Source organism: Falco biarmicus, chromosome 2, assembly GCF_023638135.1.
Source record: "Falco biarmicus isolate bFalBia1 chromosome 2, bFalBia1.pri, whole genome shotgun sequence".
In the NCBI taxonomy this organism is placed as follows: Eukaryota; Metazoa; Chordata; class Aves; order Falconiformes; family Falconidae; genus Falco; species Falco biarmicus.
This window is the reverse complement of record NC_079289.1, coordinates 121,213,057-121,238,813: the sequence shown is the minus strand read 5'-3', so window position 1 is coordinate 121,238,813 and position 25,757 is coordinate 121,213,057. Positions and strand designations below refer to the sequence as shown.

At 41.2% G+C, this 25,757-nt stretch overlaps 4 protein-coding genes across 12 annotated transcripts in view; 2 read left to right on the top strand and 2 right to left on the bottom strand.

Moving 5' to 3' along the window:
* Positions 1-14,638, bottom strand: part of SENP7 (SUMO specific peptidase 7) — a 44,826-nt gene extending 30,188 nt beyond the window's left edge. For 3 of the 7 annotated variants that reach the window (XM_056327328.1, XM_056327330.1, XM_056327334.1), the window contains exons 1-4: positions 14,410-14,638; positions 13,302-13,339; positions 8,287-8,381; positions 403-600 (exon numbers count right to left, since the gene is read on the bottom strand). In XM_056327328.1, the coding sequence (XP_056183303.1) occupies positions 403-600; positions 8,287-8,381; positions 13,302-13,328 (320 nt within the window). In that variant the 5' untranslated portion in view covers positions 13,329-13,339; positions 14,410-14,638. Of the gene's footprint in view, positions 1-402; positions 601-6,086; positions 6,183-8,286; positions 8,382-10,691; positions 10,799-13,301; positions 13,340-14,409 lie in introns of those variants that run through there. The other 4 variants (XM_056327329.1, XM_056327332.1, XM_056327333.1 and 1 more) reach the window with 4 other exon arrangements.
* On the top strand, positions 14,079-19,254 carry LOC130144877 (putative protein FAM172B). The gene is given in 4 exon segments (XM_056329105.1): positions 14,079-14,544; positions 17,334-17,422; positions 17,634-18,150; positions 18,153-19,254. Coding segments are annotated over 4 exon segments (1,578 nt in total). The 3' UTR covers positions 18,659-19,254.
* Positions 19,255-20,001: 747 nt separating this feature from the next.
* TXNL4B (thioredoxin like 4B) lies at positions 20,002-21,824 on the bottom strand. The gene is made up of 4 exons (XM_056328349.1): positions 21,753-21,824; positions 21,331-21,511; positions 20,817-20,968; positions 20,002-20,367 (listed from the first exon to the last, which is right to left on the bottom strand). Exons 2-4 carry the CDS (start codon positions 21,460-21,462, stop codon positions 20,202-20,204), a joined length of 450 nt encoding a protein of 149 aa, XP_056184324.1. The 5' UTR covers positions 21,463-21,511; positions 21,753-21,824; the 3' UTR covers positions 20,002-20,201.
* Positions 21,662-25,445, top strand: TRMT10C (tRNA methyltransferase 10C, mitochondrial RNase P subunit). Of its 3 annotated transcripts, none has more exons than XM_056328344.1 (3): positions 21,662-21,864; positions 22,292-22,470; positions 23,897-25,445. In XM_056328344.1, exon 3 carries the CDS (start codon positions 23,923-23,925, stop codon positions 25,168-25,170), a length of 1,248 nt encoding a protein of 415 aa, XP_056184319.1. In that variant the 5' UTR covers positions 21,662-21,864; positions 22,292-22,470; positions 23,897-23,922; the 3' UTR covers positions 25,171-25,445. The 3 variants fall into 3 exon arrangements, with proteins under 3 accessions (XP_056184319.1, XP_056184317.1, XP_056184318.1); XM_056328342.1 differs by having other exon boundaries at positions 21,662-21,973; XM_056328343.1 differs by lacking the exon at positions 21,662-21,864 and having other exon boundaries at positions 21,871-22,470.
* The last annotated feature ends 312 nt before the right edge of the window (positions 25,446-25,757 follow it).

Sequence of the window (25,757 nt, the reverse complement as noted above, 5' to 3'; positions counted from 1 at the left end):
TCATGAGTAGTCTGAAAAGGTAACAGTGAAAATACACCTTGATACCTTCCCTGAGAAAAGAGGGCAGTTAAATGCAAGTGTATTCTTTTCACAACAATAAAAAAAAGGAAACATTTTGAGAGTCCAATGGTTGAATCCGAATGAATTGGTCCTGTCAGTACAGGACCATCTAGAAGCCACCTGATCAGAAAACCCACTACATCATTCCTGGCACCACTCTCTCAGTGATTATATTATTACAAGGAAACAGGTACAAGGGAATTCAATCAAGTCAGATAACATGAGAATGAGAATATAGTTCATGGAGACAACAGCTGTGGTACAACAAAGAATACTTTCTCACAAAAAAACAACTGCAAAGAAAATTATTTTGTTTAGTGACAGGAGGTAAAGACAACGTACCTTTTAGACAGAAAAAGGCTTTGGAGAGTAGGGTTTAAAATCTGCCATATCTTTAGGCTGGCAACAGATGATGAGGGTGGTTGATCTGACTGCAGCTTGCCAGCATCAGAAAAATTAGCACCAGTTTTAGACTGCGCCTGTGTGTATTTTCTTCCTATTTTCGTCCTCAGAACATTCGTCAAGATAACTTTGGGTTGCCTACCATACATATAATAATAAATTAATAATAGGGTGCTGAGAACTTTTTAAGTCATACGAATTCAACAAAGCTTTCCTGTGCGTTTACTGTCTCTGCATCATACCTTCCATCTTCAGCAGAATTAAATTCACTTACCCAACAATTTACAAAGCATTTCTCTTTGGAAGAGAGGAATCACAAACACATCTCTTGATAACAACAGCCTTTCAAGGTTTCTCCTTATGACATCAGTGACTAACACCCACATGTGATTCTGAAGCGGTAAACTTTCAGTGCAGAAGCATGGAAATTTTGGTGCATCTTTTTATTGCAAAAATGTTGGACGCAGAGTCACTATAGCCTTACAAACTACACTGAAAGTCTACACTTGAGCATTTGCAGGATACGAAAGCACACACTCATATTTTAGCATCTTATTTCACAATCATGAATATTATTGGTTCCTGTATCACAAATTAGATTATTATCTTGCTTGGGGGGGGGGGGTGGTGGTGGTGTATAAATCAAGCACCAGTACAATCTCTCAGTTTTGAAGCACCAACTGATTTGTATTCAATTTCACTCAAGAAATGACACACAATTATGAATTACAAAGTTTGTAAAGACTCCCTACTGAAGTTTTTTAAACAAGTATCTATTTGTTGATCTTACTAGCTCAGTACTTAAGCCTTCACATAAGGACTTAATTCTGCAGCATGGCCAGTAATTTGGACAATTTCCTTATAAGCTGATAAGCATCACATACCACAGGTGATTTGTCAGGATTGACTTTATTTTCAAACAGATGAGAATTGGACTTGTTTTCTCAGGGCTGGTCCTAAGAGGACACTGCAATTCAGGCTCATTTATTGGTTTTAAAACATTACTGAGGCAAAAATTGTTTTTTCTGTTGCATGTCTTATGTAATAAATTAAATTGTTCACGTTGTACAGCAAAAATCCTTCCTCTAGAGCCACAGAAAACTTTTACACTATTCACATAGCTTCTTAAGCAAACGGCTGCTATTCCTCAGTAGGTTGACAACTATGCAAGCAACTTATATTTGTCCTACTAACATGCGGCATTCAGGTCAACGGCTGGTTACATGGTACCTAGCAGTAACCAAATATAGGTATGGCATAGAAACTGCTGAAGAACAGATATGCTTGAACCTAAAAAAAAAAAAAGATCTGGAACTGCCATGCTCATGAAACACTGAACTTGGGGAAGACTTTTCACATAATCCTTATATTTTGCTCTTTCAGTAGTTGATGCATGTTGAGTTTCTTGTCCCCGGTTACTTCCATGTTAACAAGACACATGACCCCTCATTGAACTTGAAAAGGCAGTAAGGCTCCTATGCCCGGCTTGGATAACCTGCATATAAGCCATGAATGCTGCTCAACCTTATGAGATCTCTGCATCACTGAATACCATGTGCATGCAGTAAGCCACATCCTCCCAGAGCTCCACTATGCATTCCCTAGACTGGTGGTCTCCAAACTTTTTCCCATGCACCCCATCAGTAAAAGTATCTTTGAACATGTACCTTTGACATATTTAATTACAATTTATACATACTAATGTACTAATATTAGTTACACTATAAAACACAAATTTAAAAAAGATGCAATGAAGATTAAACAAACATTTTATTCATTAATTGTACAAAAAACCATTTCCTTCCTGCACCCCAGTGGATTGTCTCGCACACACCGCACCTTGGAGACCGCTATCTAGACAGTGGATGATAAACCTAAATGGTTCCCATTCAAAGCTAAGTAACTTAAGCCCAAGTGAAGGCAGTTTTGTCCACTCTTTTGGCTTCTCTTAGTTTTTCCTTGGGAAATTTCTAAGTATTAAAGAGCTAACGCTTTGTCTCAAGAAAACAAAATGCTGAGGGATTAAAAAACAACAAAACAGCAACCGTAAATTAAGGCACTCTGACCAAGAATCAGGACAAAACTGAAAGCATTGTGTTAACAGATTGGTTCTAATTAGCTGTTGGAAAAACAATCCAGGGTTTCTGAAGTGAGACTGACTCTATGAAGGCAATGAGAAGTTATATGTACAAAGTCAGTCTCATTAGAAAACTAACTTCAACCACAGAAGTGCTCCAAAAGGTTTCGGACAGTCAGGAAAAGGCAGGTATACATTTGCTTTTATACCTAGACCTGTATATGCTGTATGACTACTAATACAAAGAACTGCTGTTTTTAACAATCTCTTACAGAGCCTGAGCATGTGCTTCGCACACTGTGGACCCAGAAAAGGTATGTTCTACACTCCAGGGATCCAGCAAGTGGAGTTTAATTGAAATATATGCTTTAACTACTGAAAAGCTTAGAAAGTACATACAGGTCATGAGGAACAGATTAGTAACATTAGTATCTCACATGGTGGAGCCCAACTGCAGCAGCCTAGTGAGCATATACCAAGCCTGCAATGTGTTCTCAATTTAGCGTAGGAAGCAAAGACCCATTTTCTACAGAAGTCCCCACTAAGTCAGAAGTTCTAGCTTTTTTCTGGACTTCTCCAATGTTTGGAGTTGATACATTAACCAGTTTAATACCTCAGAAGGGCTTACAGTGAGTGACCAGACTTACACATCACTTGTTTGTCCAACTGTAAGGTGTATTAGAAATAAAGAATATATAAGCAGTATCCACAGAAACAAAGAACATATACATTTAAGAAACTTGATAAAGTCAGAAACACAAGAACCTATTAGACTCAGGAAAATTTACTACTAAAGCAGTTAAGGGCAGTTTCAAGGTAAAAGTCACCAACTTATGCAAATTCATCTTATGAAAGTAGACATTTACCCTTGTGCTTTAATGTGCTCCTTAAAGATAAGGAAGGTCCAAACTTACAGGTCCAGTTACCAAAGAACTGTAGTGGAAAGACATTTCACTTTTTTGGGGGCCAGAATAGATGAAGCAATGAAAAAGTAATCTGGATACCTCCTCTCTTCCTCTAACGGGACTTGACATTACAAATCAAACCTTGAAGAATCTAAATAGCATTTTTTCCTCTCAGCAATATGAAGTTGTGAATCAGAAATTGTTTCTCCTTAAAAAAAATAAAGTGTTTGAAAATCATTACTGCAGAGCACCATGAGGCAACATGTTATTCTATATCAAACATTTCAGTTCTCCTGACTAGAATCATGCTGAGCCTAACAGTCTATTTCCCAGATCTAAATTCTTTCATTCAACCTTGTAGAAGTGCCAGATATTTTTTTCTTTCTATTTCTCAAGCACTCGATACCATAATGAAGCGTTACTAGATTTAGCCTGAACTTGACAAGGTGATTAGTCCAGTGGGAACATACATGGTCTCAGAGTCTTCATTTTGATTGTACAATGAGGACTTCTAACGGTAACAAAAAAAAAAAAAAGATTCCAGCCGTCAGGGTCTTTAAGAGTATCATCACAACAGAGAAAGCCCACAGCAGCAGGAGGTAGTCAGAAGCAGAGTTTCCAGTGAAACTGGATTTCATTACCTAGAGTTTGCTGGCCATCTTGTAAACTCAGGCCAGACATCCTTTGCTCATATTCACATCAGGCTAGACCTTAACAGGCCCCAGCCCCTTTGTAATTTGGTTTACTGATTTTTATTAGTGCAAAATGTTTATTGTTTCCCAATCCCTTGATTTAAATTGGTTTTATACATTTAAAAAAAAATATTACTATTTAAAACACACGCGCATGCAACCAGCATTGCACTGGAAATCTGTGCAAAGGAGAGGAGCCTTCAATAAAAAGGAAGAAAACAGTATATATTTAGATATTCTTAAAGATGTCAGTGCCAGGCTAAGGCATCATTTCTTATGCGACACTAGTCTTTGATGGAAGACATTGACAGAGCAACTAGTTGTGACCTGATCTTCAGAGCTGTACAGTGGCATCAGAGCTTTTAATGGCTTTCCTTTCTAAAAAGAGGGATGGCATTTCTTAAAAAAATTATGTCATTAAGACTGGGCATAAAAGACACTCAGGAAAAATATCTACACTTCAGCCAGCCTGTACATCTGTAAACAACAGCTGGGACACAGATCTCCAAGTTACCTGTTAAACTGTCCAGAAAATAAAGCAAGTAATGCAAAAGACATTTCAAGAGATAGAAGTTAGTGTCAAGCAGGGAAAAAAAGCAAAATACACACTAAAAGCAAGTCCCACCAGCAGACTCAGAAAGTAATCTGCACAACAGTAAGACTGGAGGCATCTTGGTAATGGAAAACCAAAGATGATTATTTTTGTCTCTAAAGCAAGCACCTACCACACCCCCTCTTCTCTATCGCCACAAAACAGAAAAAGTACAGAAGCAAAGGTAACAAAAACACATATGTAAGGACAGAACAGACAAAATCTATTTATTGTGAAAAATGCTTTTTGCTGCTCCTGGCAAGTCTCATATCACTTTTCACAAGCAAAATAAGGGTTATCTTACTTTATAAGGTACAGGACTAAATGCTATTAATTGTTGGCACCCCTTTGGGGAAAATGTTTGATTTTATTTCACCCAGTAATGAGAGCTGCTAGATCCAGTTCTTTTCTCAATGATCATATTTGTGTACACACCAGTGTTGTAACCACCGGCTCCAATTTGTTCAAATTTGTATTAGAAAGTGATGTAAAAAAAAGACCAAAAGGAGTCCATAGCCTCCAGGAGTAAATTATCATCAATTGTCTACACCACCATCTTCATGCCTACATTCTTCTACTAGTAAACCCAAGTTTTGGTAAATAAATATTTTGACAGTAGAATACCACATACCATGCGCGGATCACCCTTGTCAGGTCCCATAACACCTGAACATCTGTCCTGGATTTACAGAATAAAGCCACCGGTTCAGCCTGGTCCTGAGCACTGCCAGGGATGGGGCACCCATAGCTGCTCCAGGCAGCCTGTTCCCATGACTCGCCACTCTCGTAGTGAACAATTTGTTCTTAGTATCTAATCTAAATCTACCCTCTTTCAGTTTAAAACCATTCCCCCTTGTCCTATCGCTACCTGCCTCTGTAAAAAGTCCCTCCCCAGCCTTCTTGTTGGCCCCTTTAGGTACTTTAGGTCCCCCCAGAGCCTTCTCTTCTCCAGGCTGAACATCCCAACTCTCTCAGCCTGTCTCACAGGAGAGGTGCTCTAGCCCCTGATCATCTTTGTGGCCTCCTCTGGACTTGCTCCAACAGGTCCACATCCTTTTTATGCTGGGGAGCCCCAGAACTGAACACAGTACCCCAGATGGGGTCTCACGAGAGCAGCATAGAGGGGAAGAATCACTTCCCTCAACCTGCTGGCCACACTGCTTTGGATGCAGCCCAGGATACAGTTAGCTTTCTGGGCTGCTGGCACACATTGCCAGGCCATGTTGAGCTTCTTGTCCACCAACACCCACAACTCCTTCTCCTCAGGGCTGCTGTATTTGTGCTCAGGAATGCCCTGACACAGGTGCAAGACCTTACACCTGGCCTTGTTGAACTTCATAAGGTTCACACGGACCCACCTCTCCAGCCTGTCAAGGTCCCTCTGGATGGTATCCCTTCCCTCTGGCATGTTGGCTGCACCACACAGCTTGGCATCAGCAGCAGACTTGCTGAGGTGCACTCAGTCCCACTGCCCATGTCGCCAACAGAGATGTTAAACAGCATCAGTCCCACTACTGACCCCTGAGGAATGCCACTCATCACTGGTCTCCACTTGGACATTGAGCCATTGACCACAACTCTGAGCATGACCATTCAGCCAATTCCTTATCCACCGATTAGTCCATCCCTCAGACCCATGTCTCTCCAGTTTAGATGCAAGGATGTTGTGCATTTTGGATGAAACATGCCTCCTAAAACATTTGGGATTAGCTGCTATCAATAAAGATGACTTTTTAAAACATCAGGAGCTAACAGGAGTTTGTCATTAAGACATTTCCTGCTTTTCAATGAAAATGAAAGATTCCTCATTGGGAAGGAGGAGCAGAGGAACTTTTGCATCAGAAAGATTCTCATCATGCCACTTCACTCTTCCGAGTTTTGTCAGTTCTCAGACTTTTTCTCAACACACACCACCTCTTTAGAAGCTGTGGGCTCTTTCTACTTATTATCCAAAGAGGTCAGCGTGTCGATTTTGACATTCTGAGAAACACTGGGTACCCAAATGGAATATTTAGAACAAGCTTTATTGCAGACAAGGGAATTAAGTTTTTTTACAGAAAATCAAGTTAGTCTCTAGACACTTGTATTTTCTGAGGACTTAAACGCACAGGTTTAATATCTGAATATTTACTGTCTCTTTACAGTCCAAATATTTTTTCATTAATATTCTGGCAAGAATTTTGGTAAAAATGATGGAACACTGACTAATGCTACTTGAAAGTCTCTTGCATATCAAAATTAACATACATAACAGATCCAAAGGTAGCTTGCTTCTGCTTTTTTTCCCCTCAATGTTGAAAGGTCAGTTCAAAGCTTACTAAAAGACCTTTAGAGAGTAGTATCAGGCATAAACCGTTTCACAGCACAATCAAAACTCAGGAAACTACAACCAAGATTGCTTTTAAATTCTGCTAGGTTGACCCTGTGAGCCACTCCCTCAGTTCAAGTTACCAAGAGAAGCATTTTGAGATTACTACATGTAAAATTGACAGCTATGCCTCTGAGGAAGTATGAAAAAATTTCACAATCTTATAAAAGTTCATCTCTTCTCTGCAACAGTTTGAAGCATTCTGAATATAAAGACCAGGCTATGCACAGGTCACAAAAATACTGAATTCAGCAGTGTCAAAATCACCTGCTGTCATTAAGCACTTATATTACCTGTGCACTTTGCTTTTAACAGCCTCTCCTGACAAGAAATCACTTATGGTCCAGTTCCAGTCACAAAATGGGACAGAGAATGTATACACTTATTCAGATTTGAATGATTTGTGGAATAATAATAGTTTCATTAAGATAAATATAATTCATTTCATCATGAAGTCATGTTTCCTAGCTGCCGTTAATGAATTTAATTCTGTATTTTCAATTTAATTTGTCAACTACAGCACTCAGAGCTTCAACATTTTCTCAGTTAAACAATTATCTATCTGAAAGCTTCACAGAAGACTATTTTAAATAATTTGCTATAATCTCAAAGAAACCAAGATCTTTGCTCTTGGCCACAGAGTATAAAGCAGCAGCACATCAGCAGTTTTATTTACTCACTAAGTCTTGACTGTAACACAGAGGTGGAAAATCTCTACTTTTTTTACTGCCCTCACCTAGTAATCATCATATTGTTAGATTTTTGTTGTTGTTATTAAGAGTTGATAAACCCAGGGTAATGACTGTGGACTACAGAGCACAGTGACAAGCAAAAGATAAGCTGGGAAACTTTCTAAATATCTAAAATATCTAAGGCTAGAATGGTAATTTATACTTTGAGAGTAATGAACATTTCCAGGATACCAAGCAGATCAACAAGCAGTAATTCTTCTAGCAAATATTGCATTCCCTTTCCAATGTTGCAGTCTTGTGTTGTGTTAAAACAAAGGAAAAGTTACAGTTGCCACTGAATAACTGAAACATGATTCCTGAAGGTGGGCTACCCAACAGCTTGAAAACCATCTCTGCGTGACACAAATAATTACCTAGAGACCAGAAACACCCACCTTCAAGAAAGATTATGAAACTCCAAATACACAGAGAGGAACTAATCTAGAGATTACTTCTTACCCAGTTGATTCTTGATCATTAGAGCTGTGTCTGTGGCAGTCCTTTTGCCTTCTTCCCTTTGTGGAAGGCTCTCTGTTGTTGGCACTCGATTTCCACTGAAATAAAACATAAAAATGGCAGGTTCAAACAGACATAAATATGTCATAATGACTATTACACAAGAAAAAGGGAACAATGTCAGACACCAAAACAATGCAACCGATGAAATGAAGCAGATCCACAAAGAGTTTATACAACAATTTTGCAAAGAATGAATTTGATCTAAAGCACCCACATACCATCTGACCTTGAATGCAATGTTTTTTCTCCTAAAAAAATCTGACAATACAGAACAATTATTTCCCTATATAAAGGAAGACTATCTCGAACAAAGACTTAAATGTTAGGCATCTTTTACATAAAGTAGAGGTTATCTTGTGTATTTTTGATTAAGTCCATGCATTTAAGCAAACTGTATGCCACTATAAGATACAAAATTCTGAGAAGGAAAAGGAAATTGAAGGTTTGGTACTTGGGTGGCAAAATTGACAAGAGCAAGACTTCAGTTTTTCCAAAATTCTCTTACCTTACCAGAATGCACTCATAGTTTTAAATCAAATAAATGAAGCCCCACCAAAACATCGTTATTTCTGCAATTCCAGACACCTGTCTCCCTCTGCCATCACTTCCTCCTAATCTCTCCTCTTTTTTTTTTCTTTTAATGTTAGGGATGATAAACTAAACATGTTTGAAAATTATGCCAGTCAGGCTGAAAGCAGACAAACTTACATTCATTTCTGTTTAAGCATGAGGTGAAAGGGCATCTGGAAAATTCATGCCCATGCATATTTTACATACTGCAGTGAAGTCTGAAACATGCATCACCAATCAATCTTTTCCCTACCATAGAGGTTGACCCTAATGGAAAATGCCCTTGTTATTTACTCAGCCACTCTCACCTTCAAACATCATCTTGCTCATCCCACAGCACTGGTCCTCAAGCATGTTAGAGAACGATATGCCCAAATCACTGAAAGCTGCACAAAATTTCTCAAACAACATGGAGCCAACTCTGGCAACATTAAATAAACTACAACAGACCTCTGCATGGATAAACCAGTAATATTTCTTTTAATTACACTACCTCATGAGCAACCTTTAAAGTATAATATAAAGACTAGTCAGTGTTTAAAGCATACAAAATACATAGACACAGGTAGGAAAAACAAGAAATGGAAAGTTAGAGAATATACAGGAATTAACAAGGGGGAAAAAAAAAAGAGATTTTTCAATTCTCCCCCCAGCCTCACCACTGTTTTTAGAGGCAGAGAGAAAGACAGGAAGAACTCCATGCAAGTGCTGTCTGGCTCTGCCCAAGAGACTGCTGCTTGTAACCACAAGAGACACTACTTACAACTTCAAAACATGACTGTAATTGGATGCTCTGCTCACTTAAAGTATTGACTGTATATAATGCAACCATACAGTGAGTTTGTGTTGCAGCACCCTCAAATGACCTGGCCTACCAAAAGACCTGGATCACATTATCACCATTACCTTAAGTCAAAAAATTCCTAAATTCCCTCACTAGGTTTTTATAACTCTGCTGTGGGGGAGCCTGTTTGTCCAGCCCCACAATTCTGAAAGCACCAAAACCAGCAACAAATTCAATGCTGAGCTAAAAAAGACAAGAGTAGCAAAGTATGCTTCCAAAACTTGGCATTTTAAAAATGCTTACTGAATTTGGAACAGATTTATAGAAGCAAATATTTACTTCTATACATGACTGAGATGATCAAGACAGTAATTTAGATATTATATCTAAATATATAAACAGATATATTTATATATATATTTATAAATATATAAAAATAGATAATAATCAAGATACATGCAATTTAAGTACTCTTACAGTCTTTTGGTTATAATACCAAAATCAGTTTTTTCTGTACTAATAATTCTGTTGGAAGTCATACAATACTTAAGACATTCCCTTAAAGTTTAAGCTCTTGGATACAAATAATGACTAAGTGAAAACTCAATGTAAAGACTATTTCCGTATCTTAACAAAAAGTTTGGTGACCTGACTATACACTGAAAAGGTCAGTACTCAGAAGACAATTAACTAATAAAAACAAATTGTATTTGTCTTTGAATTCATCAATTTCCGAGATAATTTCAAACTACACCTGAAGACCAACTCTGCTTTTTAAAGATTTAGGTGGCCACTACAGCATTAAGACTCCCATCTCTGTACACTTGCAGGCTGATTTCAGGCCTACACACATCTCTTTCCAAGACAATCTGGGTCAGATATTGGTCACAAGCCAGCATTCAGTAATGGAAAAATCTGGCCTCCAATACAGATCCAAAACCCCATATAACATTCTCCTATGCACTTTAAACCCCAAAGAACTTCTCTTTACCTCTTTTAAAGGGTAGTCCCAATGGTGGGAGCCTGGGAGCCTTGCCAAAGGGGACTGAACATGGACATCTCTGACTTGGTGTTTGCTTTCTTCTTTGGTATACGAAACTGAAAATAGACGGTTACATGCACAATAAAACTAAATTATCCACTGATGCTATCAGCTGACATGTACAAAGTTTTCTTAACTGTCAGGAAAAATAATAAAGTTGCAAGGGAAACACTGACCTGTGACTTTTAAATTAAACACTCTGATTGATGCTCAATCCTAAATCATGTCATACCACATGAGGAGCTAGTTTTAACACATGAACCGTCTGAAAAAAGCTCTTCCTATTAACTTTACAAGTTCAAGCATGTGCCCCAAAAGTGAGAACCAATCTACTAGCACATAGTTTTCTTAGTTCCCTCTGATTTGTTTACATTCTCTAAGCTGAGATGATTAAAGAGAAAAAAATAGCTGAATCTCACACCAGGTTTGCACTCAAAGAATTTCAGGATGAACAGCAATTATATCTTAGAATAGTACTACTACTTTAGTGTGATAATTTAGCATCAATACACTATAATGTACTCCAAATAATATCAGCTACTGTCGTTGCCAAATGTATAAAATTACAAAGCGGAACCAGTGTTTTGAAAGTAATGACCGAAAGGTAAAGCAGTTAGTAACTTGTAGAAATTTCCCAACTTAGAAAAACCATGTAGGAATTAACATTAATTCATTCAAATTCAAAACAAAAAAGGTCAAACTAAATTCCTACCATTACCAAGATGTTCATTAGGACAAGGAAAGAGGATGACATTTCCTATCAGTTAATTATACCAGTTGAATAATAATGAACTGAAAGAGTAGAAGTGCAAGCCTTGCCATTTCTCCAGGTATCCTGAGAAGCAGAACCTTACACTGCAAATGCAACTACATTACATGTATCAGAGAGGGAATGCAACATTTACATCTTCCAGACAACCCAGATATGTCTGCCAGGAAAAAGCTTTAGCTACTTCATATGATGGCCACCATCAAGTGTATTATGAATTTAATTTGCAAGCTGCCAGACGCCCTACCTTGTAACATGAAATTAGAAGCAAGGACTCCAGAGCAGCAATGCTAACTGCTTAATTATTAACACAGAAACTGCATTTATTAGCTTGGTAGATTGTCCTTCAAACAGACCATAACTGCAGCATACCATACCATGACACAATCCTTCAGTTCTTCATTTTGAATTGTGAGTGCTCTTATTCCTTCTCTACACTTCTTTGAAACAAGTATTTATTTTTTTAGTATTTAGACCTGAATTTCTATACAGTACCTCAAACTGCTTTTGCTGGTCAAACACTGTAATAACAAATACGCCTTTAATAACAGGTTCCTCAAATTATAAAGGATGTAAATGTTATGCACCAGCAACAACTTCCAATACAAGTAATGCACTTCATTCAATCAACATTTAAGGATTGAAAGTAGACGTCTGCTTATTCAAGAAGGTCTCTCTCTGCGATTAGATTGTTTGATTTCTTACTTTTTTCTTTTTTCAAGAAATGGCCTACAAGCATGTTTTATCAGTCGGAACACATTCTTCTGACCTGCACCTTAATGGCCAAGTACAAATTTCTTAGTTCAGAACTCCTCCACCTGCAGCCTGACTGGTTGTTTCTGTTACGAGTTTCCTAAGAACACATGCTTATCTAAACTTTAAATGTGCATTTAAAGCTACAGAGGTTCAGATAACGTCTGTAATAACATAAGAGATGACACTAAGAACAGATAAGGTCAGACTCAGAAAACAGAAAGAGGTAGACAGAAAGGGATAAAAAGCACAAGGTACTTAATCAGCAGAATTTCCACTTCACTATAAAGTATCTTCCCTAATGTTTGTACTCATTAAGATACCGATTTGCAGTGCCCACAACTGACTTACAGAACAACCACAAAGTCAAGAGGTAACAACAGAGACCTGTATCTATGGTAAGTGCAATGTATGCAGCTGCCTCAACTTTTCCCTAACAGAAAGCCACTAACTCAACACATAAGTGCGCACGCACATGTAAGACTCCTCATCTAAACCAGCACCTGTAGGAGCAAGGGCCAGAGAAAGCATATAAACAAGGTGCTGGAAATAGCTTATTTCTAAAACATTAGACAGTCTGGACCTTACCTGATCAGACCAGCTGCTATCCCCATAACTTGTTTTTACCAGTGCTTCCATCGGTAGAAACTACTACTAATAGGGATAGTTCAGAAAAAATAAACACTAGCATAAGTAGTCTCTGAACACATCTCTGCAGAAAACTAAATATTATGCAGCTGCTCTACTTACTTCAGCATTACTCTTAATACTTCAGATGTTAGCTTAGGTCTTAAAATACCCCTGGAAACACGCTGTTTATATGCGATCAAATGTAAAGCCTATCATGTATTCATACATGTTCAACAGTAGACATTACTATTGATTGCCACCAGAATAAACTGTTTCTCAGGAAAAACTGCTCCAATAAAGCAAAAGCTGGACCACTTGAGGATGAATTTGGTTGTGCAAATACCTCAGAACACTCTAGGATACTCACAGCCTCAAAGTAAATTGATGCAAATTGCAGAAACACTTACACAACTTGAAGATATTCTTCCTTCCATGGTTTTCTCTACTGAAAAAGATAAAAAATAAGCTTAGCAATTTGTAGTTTATTTATTCAGAGAGAAGTAGGACCACAGCAGTAGGTACCAAGCAAGAAGAAAATCATTTTTGAACAGGCTAGCACAAATAAAACTCATTTATAGAATGGTTTGGGTTGGAAGGGGTCTTTAAAAGATCATCTAGTTCTAAGCCCTCTGCCACGAGAGGGGCACCTTCCACCACACCAGGCTGCTCCCAGCCCTGTCCAGCCTGGCCTTGAGCCCTGCCAGGGATGGGGCACCCACAGCTGCTCTGGGCAGCCTCTGCCAGCGCCATGCTGCCCTCATCATAAAACATTTCCTCCTTATGTCCAACCTAAGCTTACCCTCTTTATGTTTGAAACCAGCACCCCTTGTCCTGTTGCTACAGGCCTGGGTAAGCAGTCACTAGCAGCCCCAACACCAGAGACGCGTGCCTGGGGCAAGGCTCAGGGCTGTCAGCATGGGCAGGACTAGTAACAAAATTTTCACCAGAATTTATCCTTACTGAGGCATTTACTCTTAACTCCACCCCCCGGCAAGCACATAACCAACAACAAGCAATTCGGGCTTTGATTTTAAAGCGAAAAGGTATCACAGAAAGCATCTGTAACGCTGCAAGACCTCTAAGAACAACAAGAATTCAACGATTCTTGTTAACAGATAAACTCCTCCATCCGCGAAAGGACACCACTTCAGAGCTTCCAGCATGCCCAGGGCTTGACTCTCTTTATGAATACCCTGTATGGCTGCAGCGTAAGCCCCTCGGACCTTGCAGCTCGGCCGCAGTCGCTCAAGGCGACCAGGAGGCACTTGCACCCAGCTCAGCGGCTTCCGGGCCCGCAGGCCCAGCGCCCCGGGGGCGCGGCACCCCCACGGCAGGCACAGGGCAAGCCAGCGTGCCGCCGGCACCGCCCGCTGCCAAGGGCCAACGCTGGCAAAGGGCGGCCGCCGGGCCGCTCTGAAGGAAGTGGGGGCCGCAGGAGCCCACCGCTGCCCAGCCCGGGAGGCCCCACGCCCCCTCACGAAGGGGGAGCCTCGCCGCCTCCCCACCCCCGCCTACCGGCTCCGCTCGCCCGGCGCGGGCGGCCCAGCCGCGACCAGCGGACACACCAACGGCGCAGGGTAGCCCCACCAGCCGGCTTTGCTTCCTCGGGCCTCCCTCGCCGGCGGCCGGGCGGTGCGGGCGACCCGCACGGTAGGCGTTCACCGCCCCGCTGTTGTTTACCCAGGCCCCGCAGCCGCCTGCGCAGCTTCTGCGGGCGCTTCCGGGCCCCGCCCCGCAACTGCTGCAAGCGCCGCCGCGCGCGCCCTCTGCCGCCCCGCTGAGGCGCTGCCCCCCGCCCACCTCCCCCTTACGCCCGCTCCCTCACAGCCTCTCCGGCTTTTGACTTTCCTGCGTCTACCCTGACGCGGAGCCCTGAAGGGGAAGAGTGCCCGTGACGGGGAGCGTTGCAGCGCCATAGGCGGGCCGCCGCACCCACCCCCCGCACCGGTAGACGTGTGAACGCAATAAAACATAAAGGCAGCACAGGCTAGCACGCGTGAGGGAGGCATGCTACAATTTGTGGGAGGCCTCGAGAAAAACTCGGGATTTGTAAAGAAGTAGCGCTCAACCCAGCCGATGTGGACTGGCATTGTGCCTCGCTAATCACTTCTCCCTCAGGCTTCAGCCCTTACCTCGGCCACAGCCTGGCCCCAGGTTCAGGTGTAAATTACAACCAGGAGGTGTTGATTTGTAACTTGGAACATCTGAAACCCTTTAGATGGCCCTAACTGTTAGCAGCTGATAGATTTTAAAGATAAGCCCCAGAATAAAGTCTGTAACAGTAAGGAAACCTGAATTACAATGGGTTTTGTTGGGTGGTTGTTCTGTTGTTTTTTTCACACAGAGGAATTGTCTACAGTCTTTTGAGTAAAAAAGATTTCCATCTATGACTATGACAGATTTTACAGGAGAGCATATGGTAATGTTGGCTGTAAATAGAATAGTGTTTTAAAATGGAAAATTTCATAAAGAGTAATAATTATACTGTAATAGTTCAGCACATGCTAACTGCTGTAACAAATGATAGCTGAATTTACAGCTGAAACATTTCATGATCCAAACAGAAAAGTGGGAGGAAGGGAAAGAGGGATTTTTTTCCCCCAACAGTAATTTTTGCAGTCAAAATAGCAATCGTAAAAACTACCAGAATAAACAACTGAATGCTGCATTTATATAGACAATGAAGTAGAAGCAGCAGCTAACACTGAGTGAGAATGCAGATTTGCCGAAAAGGAGTTATATCTATGTAACTGCTGCTTTTAAAATCTGTAAATGGCATTACTACAATAAAATCAGTCCTCTAGACTAGTAAGTATATGATTCTAAGGTGCTACTTAAGTGATAACCTACTATAAACTGCTTTAGAACTTTGCAGTTTGCACCTTGAAGGGAATTTTAGGAAGTCATACCTATGCCTGGTGTAGAACTGTTTTGTGGGTTTTTTATTCTGCCTCCTGAAATCTTCAGAAATGTTTCACAACGATCTTTAAAGTAGATATTCAAGTAAATGTTCAATATTACATACACAGGGTTTAATTTGGAATCACATAGCCTAGTTTTGTTTTGTTGCTAGTAGCTGAAGAGGAAAATAGCTCTTACTATAGAGCTAATAGCATTCTGTTCGTACTATGCTGGGAAACTACAGTCTCCAACCTTTTAGGGGTGAGGAGAGAAAGGGACTGAGAGAAGCACTGGACAGCATGCCACTCTGTGGGGAAACTGCATTTACCTATTCCTAATTGCTATGGAATGCTTTCTCTGAGCTTCATCTTTTTCCACACACGTCTTTCCTTAAACTGTGTCCATTGTCCTCCCGTTTCATTGCATGGGGATTACAGCGTGAATGTGGGTAGCTTCCTCCCTACTAAATATGATCTGTTTTGAGTGAATTGCCCATATTTCAGTAGTGTAGCAAACAGTGTCCTCCCATCTCCTCTGTGTCTGTCATGTCTTCCTGCAAAATGAAAAAAAATCATAGATGAACGTGTGCCCTTGCAACTTCTTTGTGCTGTTTCCATACCAAGAAACTGGTAAGACAGTAAATGGCTTTATATATCATAGAATCTGGGGGTATTTTTACCTTTTATATGTGTACTTATTACATGAGATTAAAAAAACAGAAGGTACCATTTTCTAACCTGCTCTGTATTGATTAGAAGACAAGAAAGATGACATCTCTGACCCAATGGAGATTGCTCAAAAGGAAAATGTATATGGTGTTGCTCTGTTCAAATTATTTGGACAGATTTGTTTTTTTTTTTAATTTGGAAGGGTAAGAAACAATTTTCAATATGCTAAGCAGCTTATTCAAGGAAGCTTGCATTCCATGAAGGAGTTGGGCTCCAGCTCAAGTCACTTACATGAAAATTTTCAGATTGCTTTCTGTCCTAGTAATTAGCTTTTCAGACGGTACAGTGAGTTTTACCATAGTCAGAATGGGATTTACTGTGTCCTAAATGCCTCTGTTAGTTCAGCATGAAAAATTTAAAGGTATATAGTAGCTTGCACTAATGTTTTTTTGCCAAATTTAACTTTGTATAAACCATTTGTCAAAAAAATTGCTGCCAAAAAGATTAAGATGATTAATTAGTTTTAAAAATACTGTAATTGTGGGAATGTAATGCTTGTAAATCTTTGCTGTTAGGACAAAAATCCTGTAAAAGTAGGATTCTGACCACACTAGAGGTTACCCCATGTCTACTATACTACAGCCAGTGACAGTCAGTAGTAGACTGAAGATTTATTAGGAAAATGGAAGATTATGATAAGTTTAATTTTCCATTTGCACGGAAACCACTTCCTGGTATAATTCTTACATGAGCTGATTATTCATACAAGTCCAAATAGTTGATTTGAAAAATTATCTTAGCTGAGACCTCAATCTAATCTGATGAAAACCTGCTGCATGGACTTTCTTTTCTCCTGTTCCTGGATTGCAGTGGCTAGCTTATTCCGTCATCCATTCCACACTTTCCCTGTGGCAAGTGCTTGCAAGGATGAACGAGTAACCGGAGAGATTGGTATTAATGTACTGCTCTTGGAATTTACCAACCAAGATCTGTGAAAGGCTGTATAAGCAGCTGGTTTACTACAGACCACCACAAGATGGTCTGTATCAATAAATATATTTATTTTATTTGTAACCACTTTTAAATCTGAATTCTGATAGAAAAGGTTTTCTTTATGTCATGTTCTGTGGAGGTCTATTACTACATTAACATGGTCTTATTAATTTGTAGTGGTTACAAATACAGCACGAACTAAGTTTGAGGAAACTAACAGAGGGCTCAGAGTATCAAGAGGAACTGAAGTACGACTTCAATGTAAAAGGGGAACTGAGGCATCTGGATACAAATTAGTCCTTTGTTTTCAATTATTGCAAGAGTGCGCATGAGCAGAATCATAAACGCTATCAAGTTTTGGGACATTTGATTACCCAATATGTTTATGAGCTCCTGGAAAGAGTCTGCATGCTGCAGAAAGTTTGCATTGCTACTGATGCTACAGAGGATGAACTAAGAAGTTTCTTCTTCATGAGCAAGAATGCACTAACAAGTTCCTCTAGCCTAATAGTCCTCCTTCAAGACCGTGGAGTTTTCCGTGCTGGACAGTGGGGGCAAAGGATAATTGTCAGTGAGGGCCTGAGGCATGGAACACAAATACCATTCATCAAAATGGCCCTTCAGAACCACAGGGAAGTGATATTACTGAATCCCAATGACAACCTCGCTGATTTGAAGACTGAAAAGGAAGAGAGGCTGAAGCACTGACTTCTACACAGTCCCTCTGGTGGATCCCCAAGAGGGGCAGCAGCAGCCCTGAGGAGCATACCATGTATGTATGGGATCATCTCATTTCAAAGAGCGCAGCCAAGAACGTGGCCCTCATTGCCCATGGCTATGGTGGCTTGGTGTTTGTTGATCTGCTGGTGCAGAGAAAACAGGAGGTAATGAATAAAGTGTGCTCTGTGGCATTCATCGGCTCCGTGCACCACATACAGCACCAGAGTAGGAGGGATCCACAAATAGAAGAGTGGATACGGAAACACTGCCATGAATGGGTGTCAAACAGTAAGCCTCTAGACAAACCTCTAGGTTCTCTCATCAAAGTGAATTGTCCTGTTGTGTCTGCTGGAACAAACAAGTATGGTTTAGCACCCTCCTGCTGCTTACATGCCATCTTTAAGTACCTGAAGAGCGAGCTGAAAGCCAAGATCACAACAGCCCTTAGGTTCACCTGTTGCAACCAGAAGCAGCACAAGTAAGGAGAGAGGCAATAAAAAAAGGTATACTGATTATTTTTTTTCTCAATAGTGGCCTTTTCCTTTCATAACTGCCTCTGCACCATTCAGTCATCTAAGGACCTTCATCTCACGGTGGAGCAACTTAGGAGTTCTAAGTTTGAAGCTAGATTGCTTTTGAGAAACACAGGAATGCAAGTTAAATATTAGAAGTGCATTGTGGAAAGCTTTAAGCCACAGCCCTTTGGCTCTCTGTGAAATTTAAAAGTTGTGCAAAATAAAGATGTTAAGGTATAGCGGCTCTCGTCTGTTATCATTTTTTCAAAATAAACATTCTGCAGTTATGGCTCAATAATCAGACTAAACAGACTAAACTATCAGGAAAGCACTAACTTAAGTGCATAGCTTTCATTAAAAGGACAAATCCAGAATACAAAGAGCATGTAAAGGATCTATTTCCTCCTCACTATATACCATAAAGTGTATAAAAACTTTCAAGAGCTGTAATATCCACCTTCCTCCTTGAAACATCTACTGTTGAGTTGAACAATACTTCAGGGAACTACATACCACTACCCTCCCTCCAGTCAGAGACAGTATGCCCCATGATACAGCGAGCTAAAGTAATTTCTGTTTTGAAGCCAGCAGCCAGTGAGAGTACTGGCTATGAGCTGCTATAGAAATACAATACTCTAGCAACCTGCAACTACCAAACTGAAGCAAAAAAATGACATCACTGTTTTCTCTCAGTTGTTTAATTTTAGACAGAGGTGGGAAATAGAGACAGTTTTAACATGTCTGTACTCAAGTTTTGCAATATATACAAGCAGAAGGTCAAATCACCTTTAAAGCAAATGTAAACAAAACTATTTTTCTAAATTTTCACTTTATTCCTGTGGGAATTAAAACTGCTTAGTGGCTGCAAATGGGTTTTGAAGGATGACAAGACATTGTCCTATACCTTTAGTTCCTGTCTCAAGACAGAACAATTGTTGAACAGTAATACAGGGCACCAGAGAAAAGTATGTCAACTTCTCTGTTGTGTTTATATCCATTTCAGACTTCAGCCATCTCTCATACTGTTCAAAAATGCTTCAGCCCTGTTATCCAGTAATGGGTGGAAGCATAAAATTCCATTGGAAAGGCACAGTCAGTTGAATGCTTTTAAGGGCAAGCATAGCTTTTCAAATAAATGCAGGTTTACTATTATTACATCTGAATGAAAATGGTACCAGGTAGACACCGAATAGACTATACAGTGCCTTAGTTCTCTTGAAGTTCCACTGGAGGTCATTGAGGAGGCATACAACCTGCTGTTTTGCAGGTGCTGGTCAGCATGCAACTCAAAGAATAGTCACTTGCATGAATTCTATGCATGAACATGTAGCTTTATTTATGAGAGAAATATGAGGTGACAGCATGTCTGTCTTCAGAAGGAGACCAATATGATCCCTCAACACAAACGCTCAAATTGTCCCATGGTGTCAGAATCGGCTAAAAATTCTTGAAGAAAAAACAGATCTAGAACATGGGCCGTTTCTGTAACTCTTTATCTCAAGTCAACCCATTAAATTCCTTGGTAGAGAAGGTCATATTTCGGAACATTATTGGGATCAATAGGGCTTCTCACAATGAGCTTTCCACGCATTGCTCCACGGTAAATCACTTCAATCAGATCTATGAAGTCTTGCTTTGTTTTGAAGCTTCCTACAAATTTGGTATGATCTGGAGACCTAAACATAATCATAAGATAAAGGTAGAATTGTAATGTTGAAGTGTTCAAAGCAAAACCCCCTAAAGACAAGGAAAGATGCCTAGAGAAACATTAGGGGTTCTGATCTGGTCATTCTGAAAGAAGGAACTGCACTGCTAATGGCATAAGCAAGGCAGGAATACACTGTGATCTCCAAAGTCCAAAGCCATGCAGTATCCCATCTAAGACCTTAACCACACTATTTTTTGCAGAGTCAGGCCTGTTTCACAGCTGACATCTCCTTATTGCATCAGAGCGTATTTCAAAATGCATCTTAATTTCACATTCTTCTGGCTTCCCACAGTTCTCAATGCAGACTCTAGCAGCAACATACTAGTTTTCAAATGTTACATTCCCCAGACACAGTAACACAGAGCGAGCTGGTGATGCTTGAGGACAGAAAAAATAATGCCAGTTGGGATGACATACCCATAATCAACCTTCATGTGTTGTCCATTGAAGAAAAATACAGTAGATGGAATATAACTGATGTCAAAATACTGGGTGTACACTGGAACTTTGTTCACATCCACCAGGTAAATGACTGCCATTTTACTCAGGTCGTGAGCTGTCTTGGCAAGCTGAAAAGAGAAAGGTGGCTGACAAATCCATCGAGACACGAGAGGAAAAAGGGTAGCAAGCTTTATAAAGCCCATTTCTCTTATGTCTTATCAGTTTAAGCAGGACTAGAATATCGTTGTCTTATCTACTTCAAGAACTTTGCACACCCACTACAATAACATAAACATTTGCCTATTTTTCAAACTGTTTCATGAATATAGTATTATTTCTTTTTACATGTAATTGTCACCAATATTTTCATGAGACACCATATTAGCCAAAAGCAACACTGGACATTCTCTTGTACACAGCAGGTATACTGGTAGAGTTCATTACACAAAAAGGAGGAAAAGGCGATAAAAATGAAAAAATTTACTCTTACAATATCATCGAGCTGCAGACAAACAGCATCGTTATCTCTTCCAAACCGGAGAACCAAAACCTTCTCGGCCACACTTTTTATTGCCTGATCCACTTCCCGCTTGCAGGTCAGTTTGGGCAACAGGAAGCTCATCCCGGCGGCGCGCCCTCCACTCAGCCCTGCCTGGGCTGGGGGCACACACCTGCGGCACAAACAAATACAGCAAATGTACAATCCGTCAAAAATAAGAGAAACTTCTCCGTGCTACTGGAAACCGGAGAGGGCCACAGAGGAATCAGCGGTCACCCCCGGGCCTGCCAGGCCCCGGGCTGCAGCGCCTGCCTGAGCCTAAGCCTAAGCCGGAGCCCCAGCCCCCCCGGCGCAGCACGGCACGGCCCAGCGTCCTCCGGGCCCGCAGCCCCCGCCGCGTGGGGTCACCGCACCGGCAGGGCGGCGCAGCGGGCCGGAACCTTGGCGTGCGGCCGCGGGACCGGGGGGCGGCCGGGGAGGGCAGCGCCGGGCCCGCCCCGCGCCTGCGCAGGCCGCCGCGCTGAGGTGAGCCGGGCACGCGCGGGGTCGGTGCTGCCGCCCGGGGGCTTCCGCCCGCCCCCTCCCCTCCGCTGCCCTCCCTCCCCTATCGGCCGGCGGGCCGGAGCGCGGGCAGGTGCGGGCGCGGGGCCCTCTCCCGCCTAGTGTTCCCGCCGCAGGGCGGTCGCGGCGACGCCGGCCCCGGGTCTGAGGCGCCTTCCCGGCTGCCCGCCTGGGCCGCGGGGCCTCCTCCGGCGCGGGCCCCCCCTTCCGGCGCGGGCTGTGGGCTGTGGGCGTGCGGGACAGCGCGGGCCGCGGGCCACCGGGCCTTGCTGGGCAAAGCCAGGTGTGGCCTCGCTGCAACAGCCGCGAAGGCCGTTCTGTGCCAGCCGGCTCTTACGGGGAGGTCGTGCTTAAAAAAAAAAAAAGAAATCAATCAGAAAAATGTTTTCAGTCCCATAAATCCAGGCTCTTCAAAGAGGTCTACGGTAATTCTTGCAGCAGCGACACGGCAGCATGCGTGTTGGACGCACGGAAAAATAACCTGGCTTCTATCAAAGCTGCCAAGGAGTATTCAGACTACGTGAATCTGCCTTTCAACTATTGACTTAATTGGCGCCCACTTGGACTAACGTAAGTCAATTGAGGAGCTTGGTTTCTTCTAACTGGACGATGTACTTTTTTGGTTATTAGTTTTGCCAGTATGTTTATGACTTAAAATACAAAATTATGAACACCTCTATTGTAACACTTCACAGTTTTCTCTTCACACTATTAGGCAGTTGGGTTGGTTGCGTTCATTTTATCTTAATTTTCAGTTATTCAATCAAAAAAACCTCAATCATTTTATCTTAATAACAGTAGAAGATGAAAAGCCAGTCACCAGTTTGACCAGTGACAGTATTTTAAAACGTATGCTAGTTTATATGTTTTCTAATAGTACGCTTCTCTTTCCATGGCTCTTCACCTGGACAGCTGTGTGTGTGTGTGTGTATATATATAATTTTTAAAATAACAGAATTAGATTTCACTTGTTCTTCTGTGTATCAGTTTTCAGGTGGTAAGTTATTGGGGAGATGATTAATTTTGCTTTCGAAATTTGGAGGTAATTCTTATGTTTTGGCTAAATCAGGTTTTCGCAAACAATGTTTGCCAACATCAGCTTTGCAGGTGATTTAGCAAGAAGAATAAAGATCTTCTTTTCCTGTGCTAGTTGTTTGTGCTTCCATCTCTTCTTTCTAGAGGGTGTCTGGTGAATCAGGCATGGAAGCTTATTTGGGTGTGGAGATAAATAGCTTTTTTTTCCTTTCTCCACTTCCTGGTTAGCTGGTTATCTGTCCCTAAGATCAGGTCTCTGATTTGGCTCCTAGGGCAGCCGTGTGAATGAATGCCTGCCCTGCTGAGGGAGCCAGGAACAAGGGGCTCCCAAAACCTGAGAGTGCCTTCAATGGCAGTAGCACTGGCTTAGTAAAGCCGGAGTGTTGGTAGTTTCAGTAGTTCCGGTGACCTGCAACATGGAAACGCATAGAAGAGCAACAACTTTTAGTACCAAAGTTTGCAAATAGTTTTCCCAAAATATAATGGTAAAAGCAAAAGTGTGATCTTCTGTGATACGGAGTTTTTCCAGAAAATGTTACAAGATGAAGCATCTTGTCCATTTTCACAGGGTATGTCAATCAGGTAGGCACTCCTAGACATGTATAAAAACATCTTTGGTCTCCATGCAGCATTTCGCTTACTTTAGTTGTGAAGGTTCTTATTTTTTGTGTGATACAGATAATTTAAATAGATCTCAGACAATACTTAAAGGTTGTTCAACCACATTTTGAATTGCAGTAGGTATAGCTGTTTAAGCAGCGGAGCTAACCGTGTCTGTTCACATCAGTGCCACATACACTGTTTTTATTTAGAAAACAGTAGAAGAGTAATAGTGGAAGTAGGAGTTATTGGTCTGCAAGAAGCAAGTTACTGTCTGTCAGTGTTAGGAAGGATGAAAATCTGTGTATGGTTTCTTTATGATTTCTGACAATTTTTTTCTTGTTTTATTGGTGTTTTGCAGGTAAGTGAACAAGCACACATCTAAGTATGCAGTCCGTTAATATGGTTCTGAAAAAAATTGTAAGAAGTTCTGTCCTTCTGTTTGCTGCACAACATGGGACGAAAAAGAATTTGTTTCCACTCAGTAGAACTCTGAGTTTATCGCTTTGCCTGAAACAGGACAATTCATGCAATCCCTCAGAAAAACTAGATTTAGATGCGTGGAAGAAGGTAATGAAGTCAGGGTTGCAACAGGAAGTCAGTGAGATGGTCTCAGAGCATAAGGAACTTTCCAGCCTGGCTGCTGCACGTGAGATTTTGGAGATGTGGAGACTAGCTGGGAGATTAGTTCCAGAAAATATCAGTGAAGAACAGCTAAAAACCTTTATGGAATGTCCTTCCAAGTCAGCAAAAAAGAAGTATTTAAAGTTTTTGCATATGAAAGAGCTTTACAAGAAAAACGACAAAAGAAAGATGGATGAGAAAAGGGAAAGGAGGCTGGAAGCACAAGAGCAAGCTTCAGGAACTGCAGAGACCAAAAGGAATTCGTTCATGTGTTTCTGGGCCAGCTCTATGGACAGAGTATACAATTGGAGGGTTGCCCAGTCTATGATCTTTGGCCAACCTCTAATATTTGACATGTCTTACGAAAAAGATATGTCTGTACGCGAAGTCACAAATGCAGTGAGACAGATAGTACTAAGTGAAAGCTGCAATCGAAGATCTGTGGATCCATTCCACATCCATTTCTGTAACTTCAAAGATAACAGCCTCTATCAGAAGGAATTTGTCAAGCATTACAGAGAGGCGTGGGGCAAGTTGCTCATCACTGTGACAGACCAGTGCTACACAGAAGTCTTTCCAAAGGATAAGCTGATCTATCTGACTGCTGATTCTCCCAAAGTAATGAAAACATTTGATCATGATAAAATCTATATTGTCGGGTCAATGGTTGACAAGAGCATAAAACCAGGACTCTCTTTAGCACGGGCAAAGCGACTGGGGCTGGAGACTGCGGCACTTCCATTGGATAAGTACTTGCTTTGGAATACTGGTGCCAAAAATCTCACACTGGATCAAATGATGCATATTTTGCTAACCTTGAAAGATACGGGAGACTGGAAGAAGGCTCTGGAATTTGTTCCCAAAAGGAAGTATTGTGGCTTTGTAAGCAAGCCTGTACATGAACTGAAAAAAACCTTAAACCTGATAAACACACTTAAACTTGGAAAGAGACAGGAAGAAGTACAAAAGGAATTTGCCAAGAACTACTCTAAGAAGCTAATGCCAAAGTAGAAAGCTAATAGAAAGTAGATGGAAAGAAAGTAGGGAAGATAATGATTTTTAATGGGCACGCTGTGCCCTCAAATGCTGCAGTTTCTCGTGACTTCTGTAACAGCATTCAGCTCTTTAAATATGCCTTTGTTGGTTAAGTTTGAAAGAACTGTTGCTAGGGAGGTTGTTTGTTTGTTTTTTTTTTTTAAATTACCTTAGTATTCCAGCTGTTTAAATTTATTCACTTGTTACTGAAATTATGTAAGAGAAATGAGATAATCTGTTCTAAAAAATAACTGTCCAAAGTGTACCAGTCTGTTCCGTTGAACCATGCTGGCACAAGGGTGACTGTGAATGGAAAGGCTGTTCTGCAGAGGATGCCTCAGTGCTCCGGGTTTGCAGTGGGTGGCGGCCATCCACAGCCATACCCTGGAAGGTTAGCTAAGGCCAGGTGAGACCTTTCCCTGTTGCTTCCTGAACCCTCTTTTGGTGCGTAGATAAACTGACTCTTGATAGCTGAACTAATAACACATTGGTTGAGATCTAGCATGAGTCTGGAGAGTTGCATAGTTTGTTTCTGGGTGTTCTGCCTGGCACAAATCAAGTCT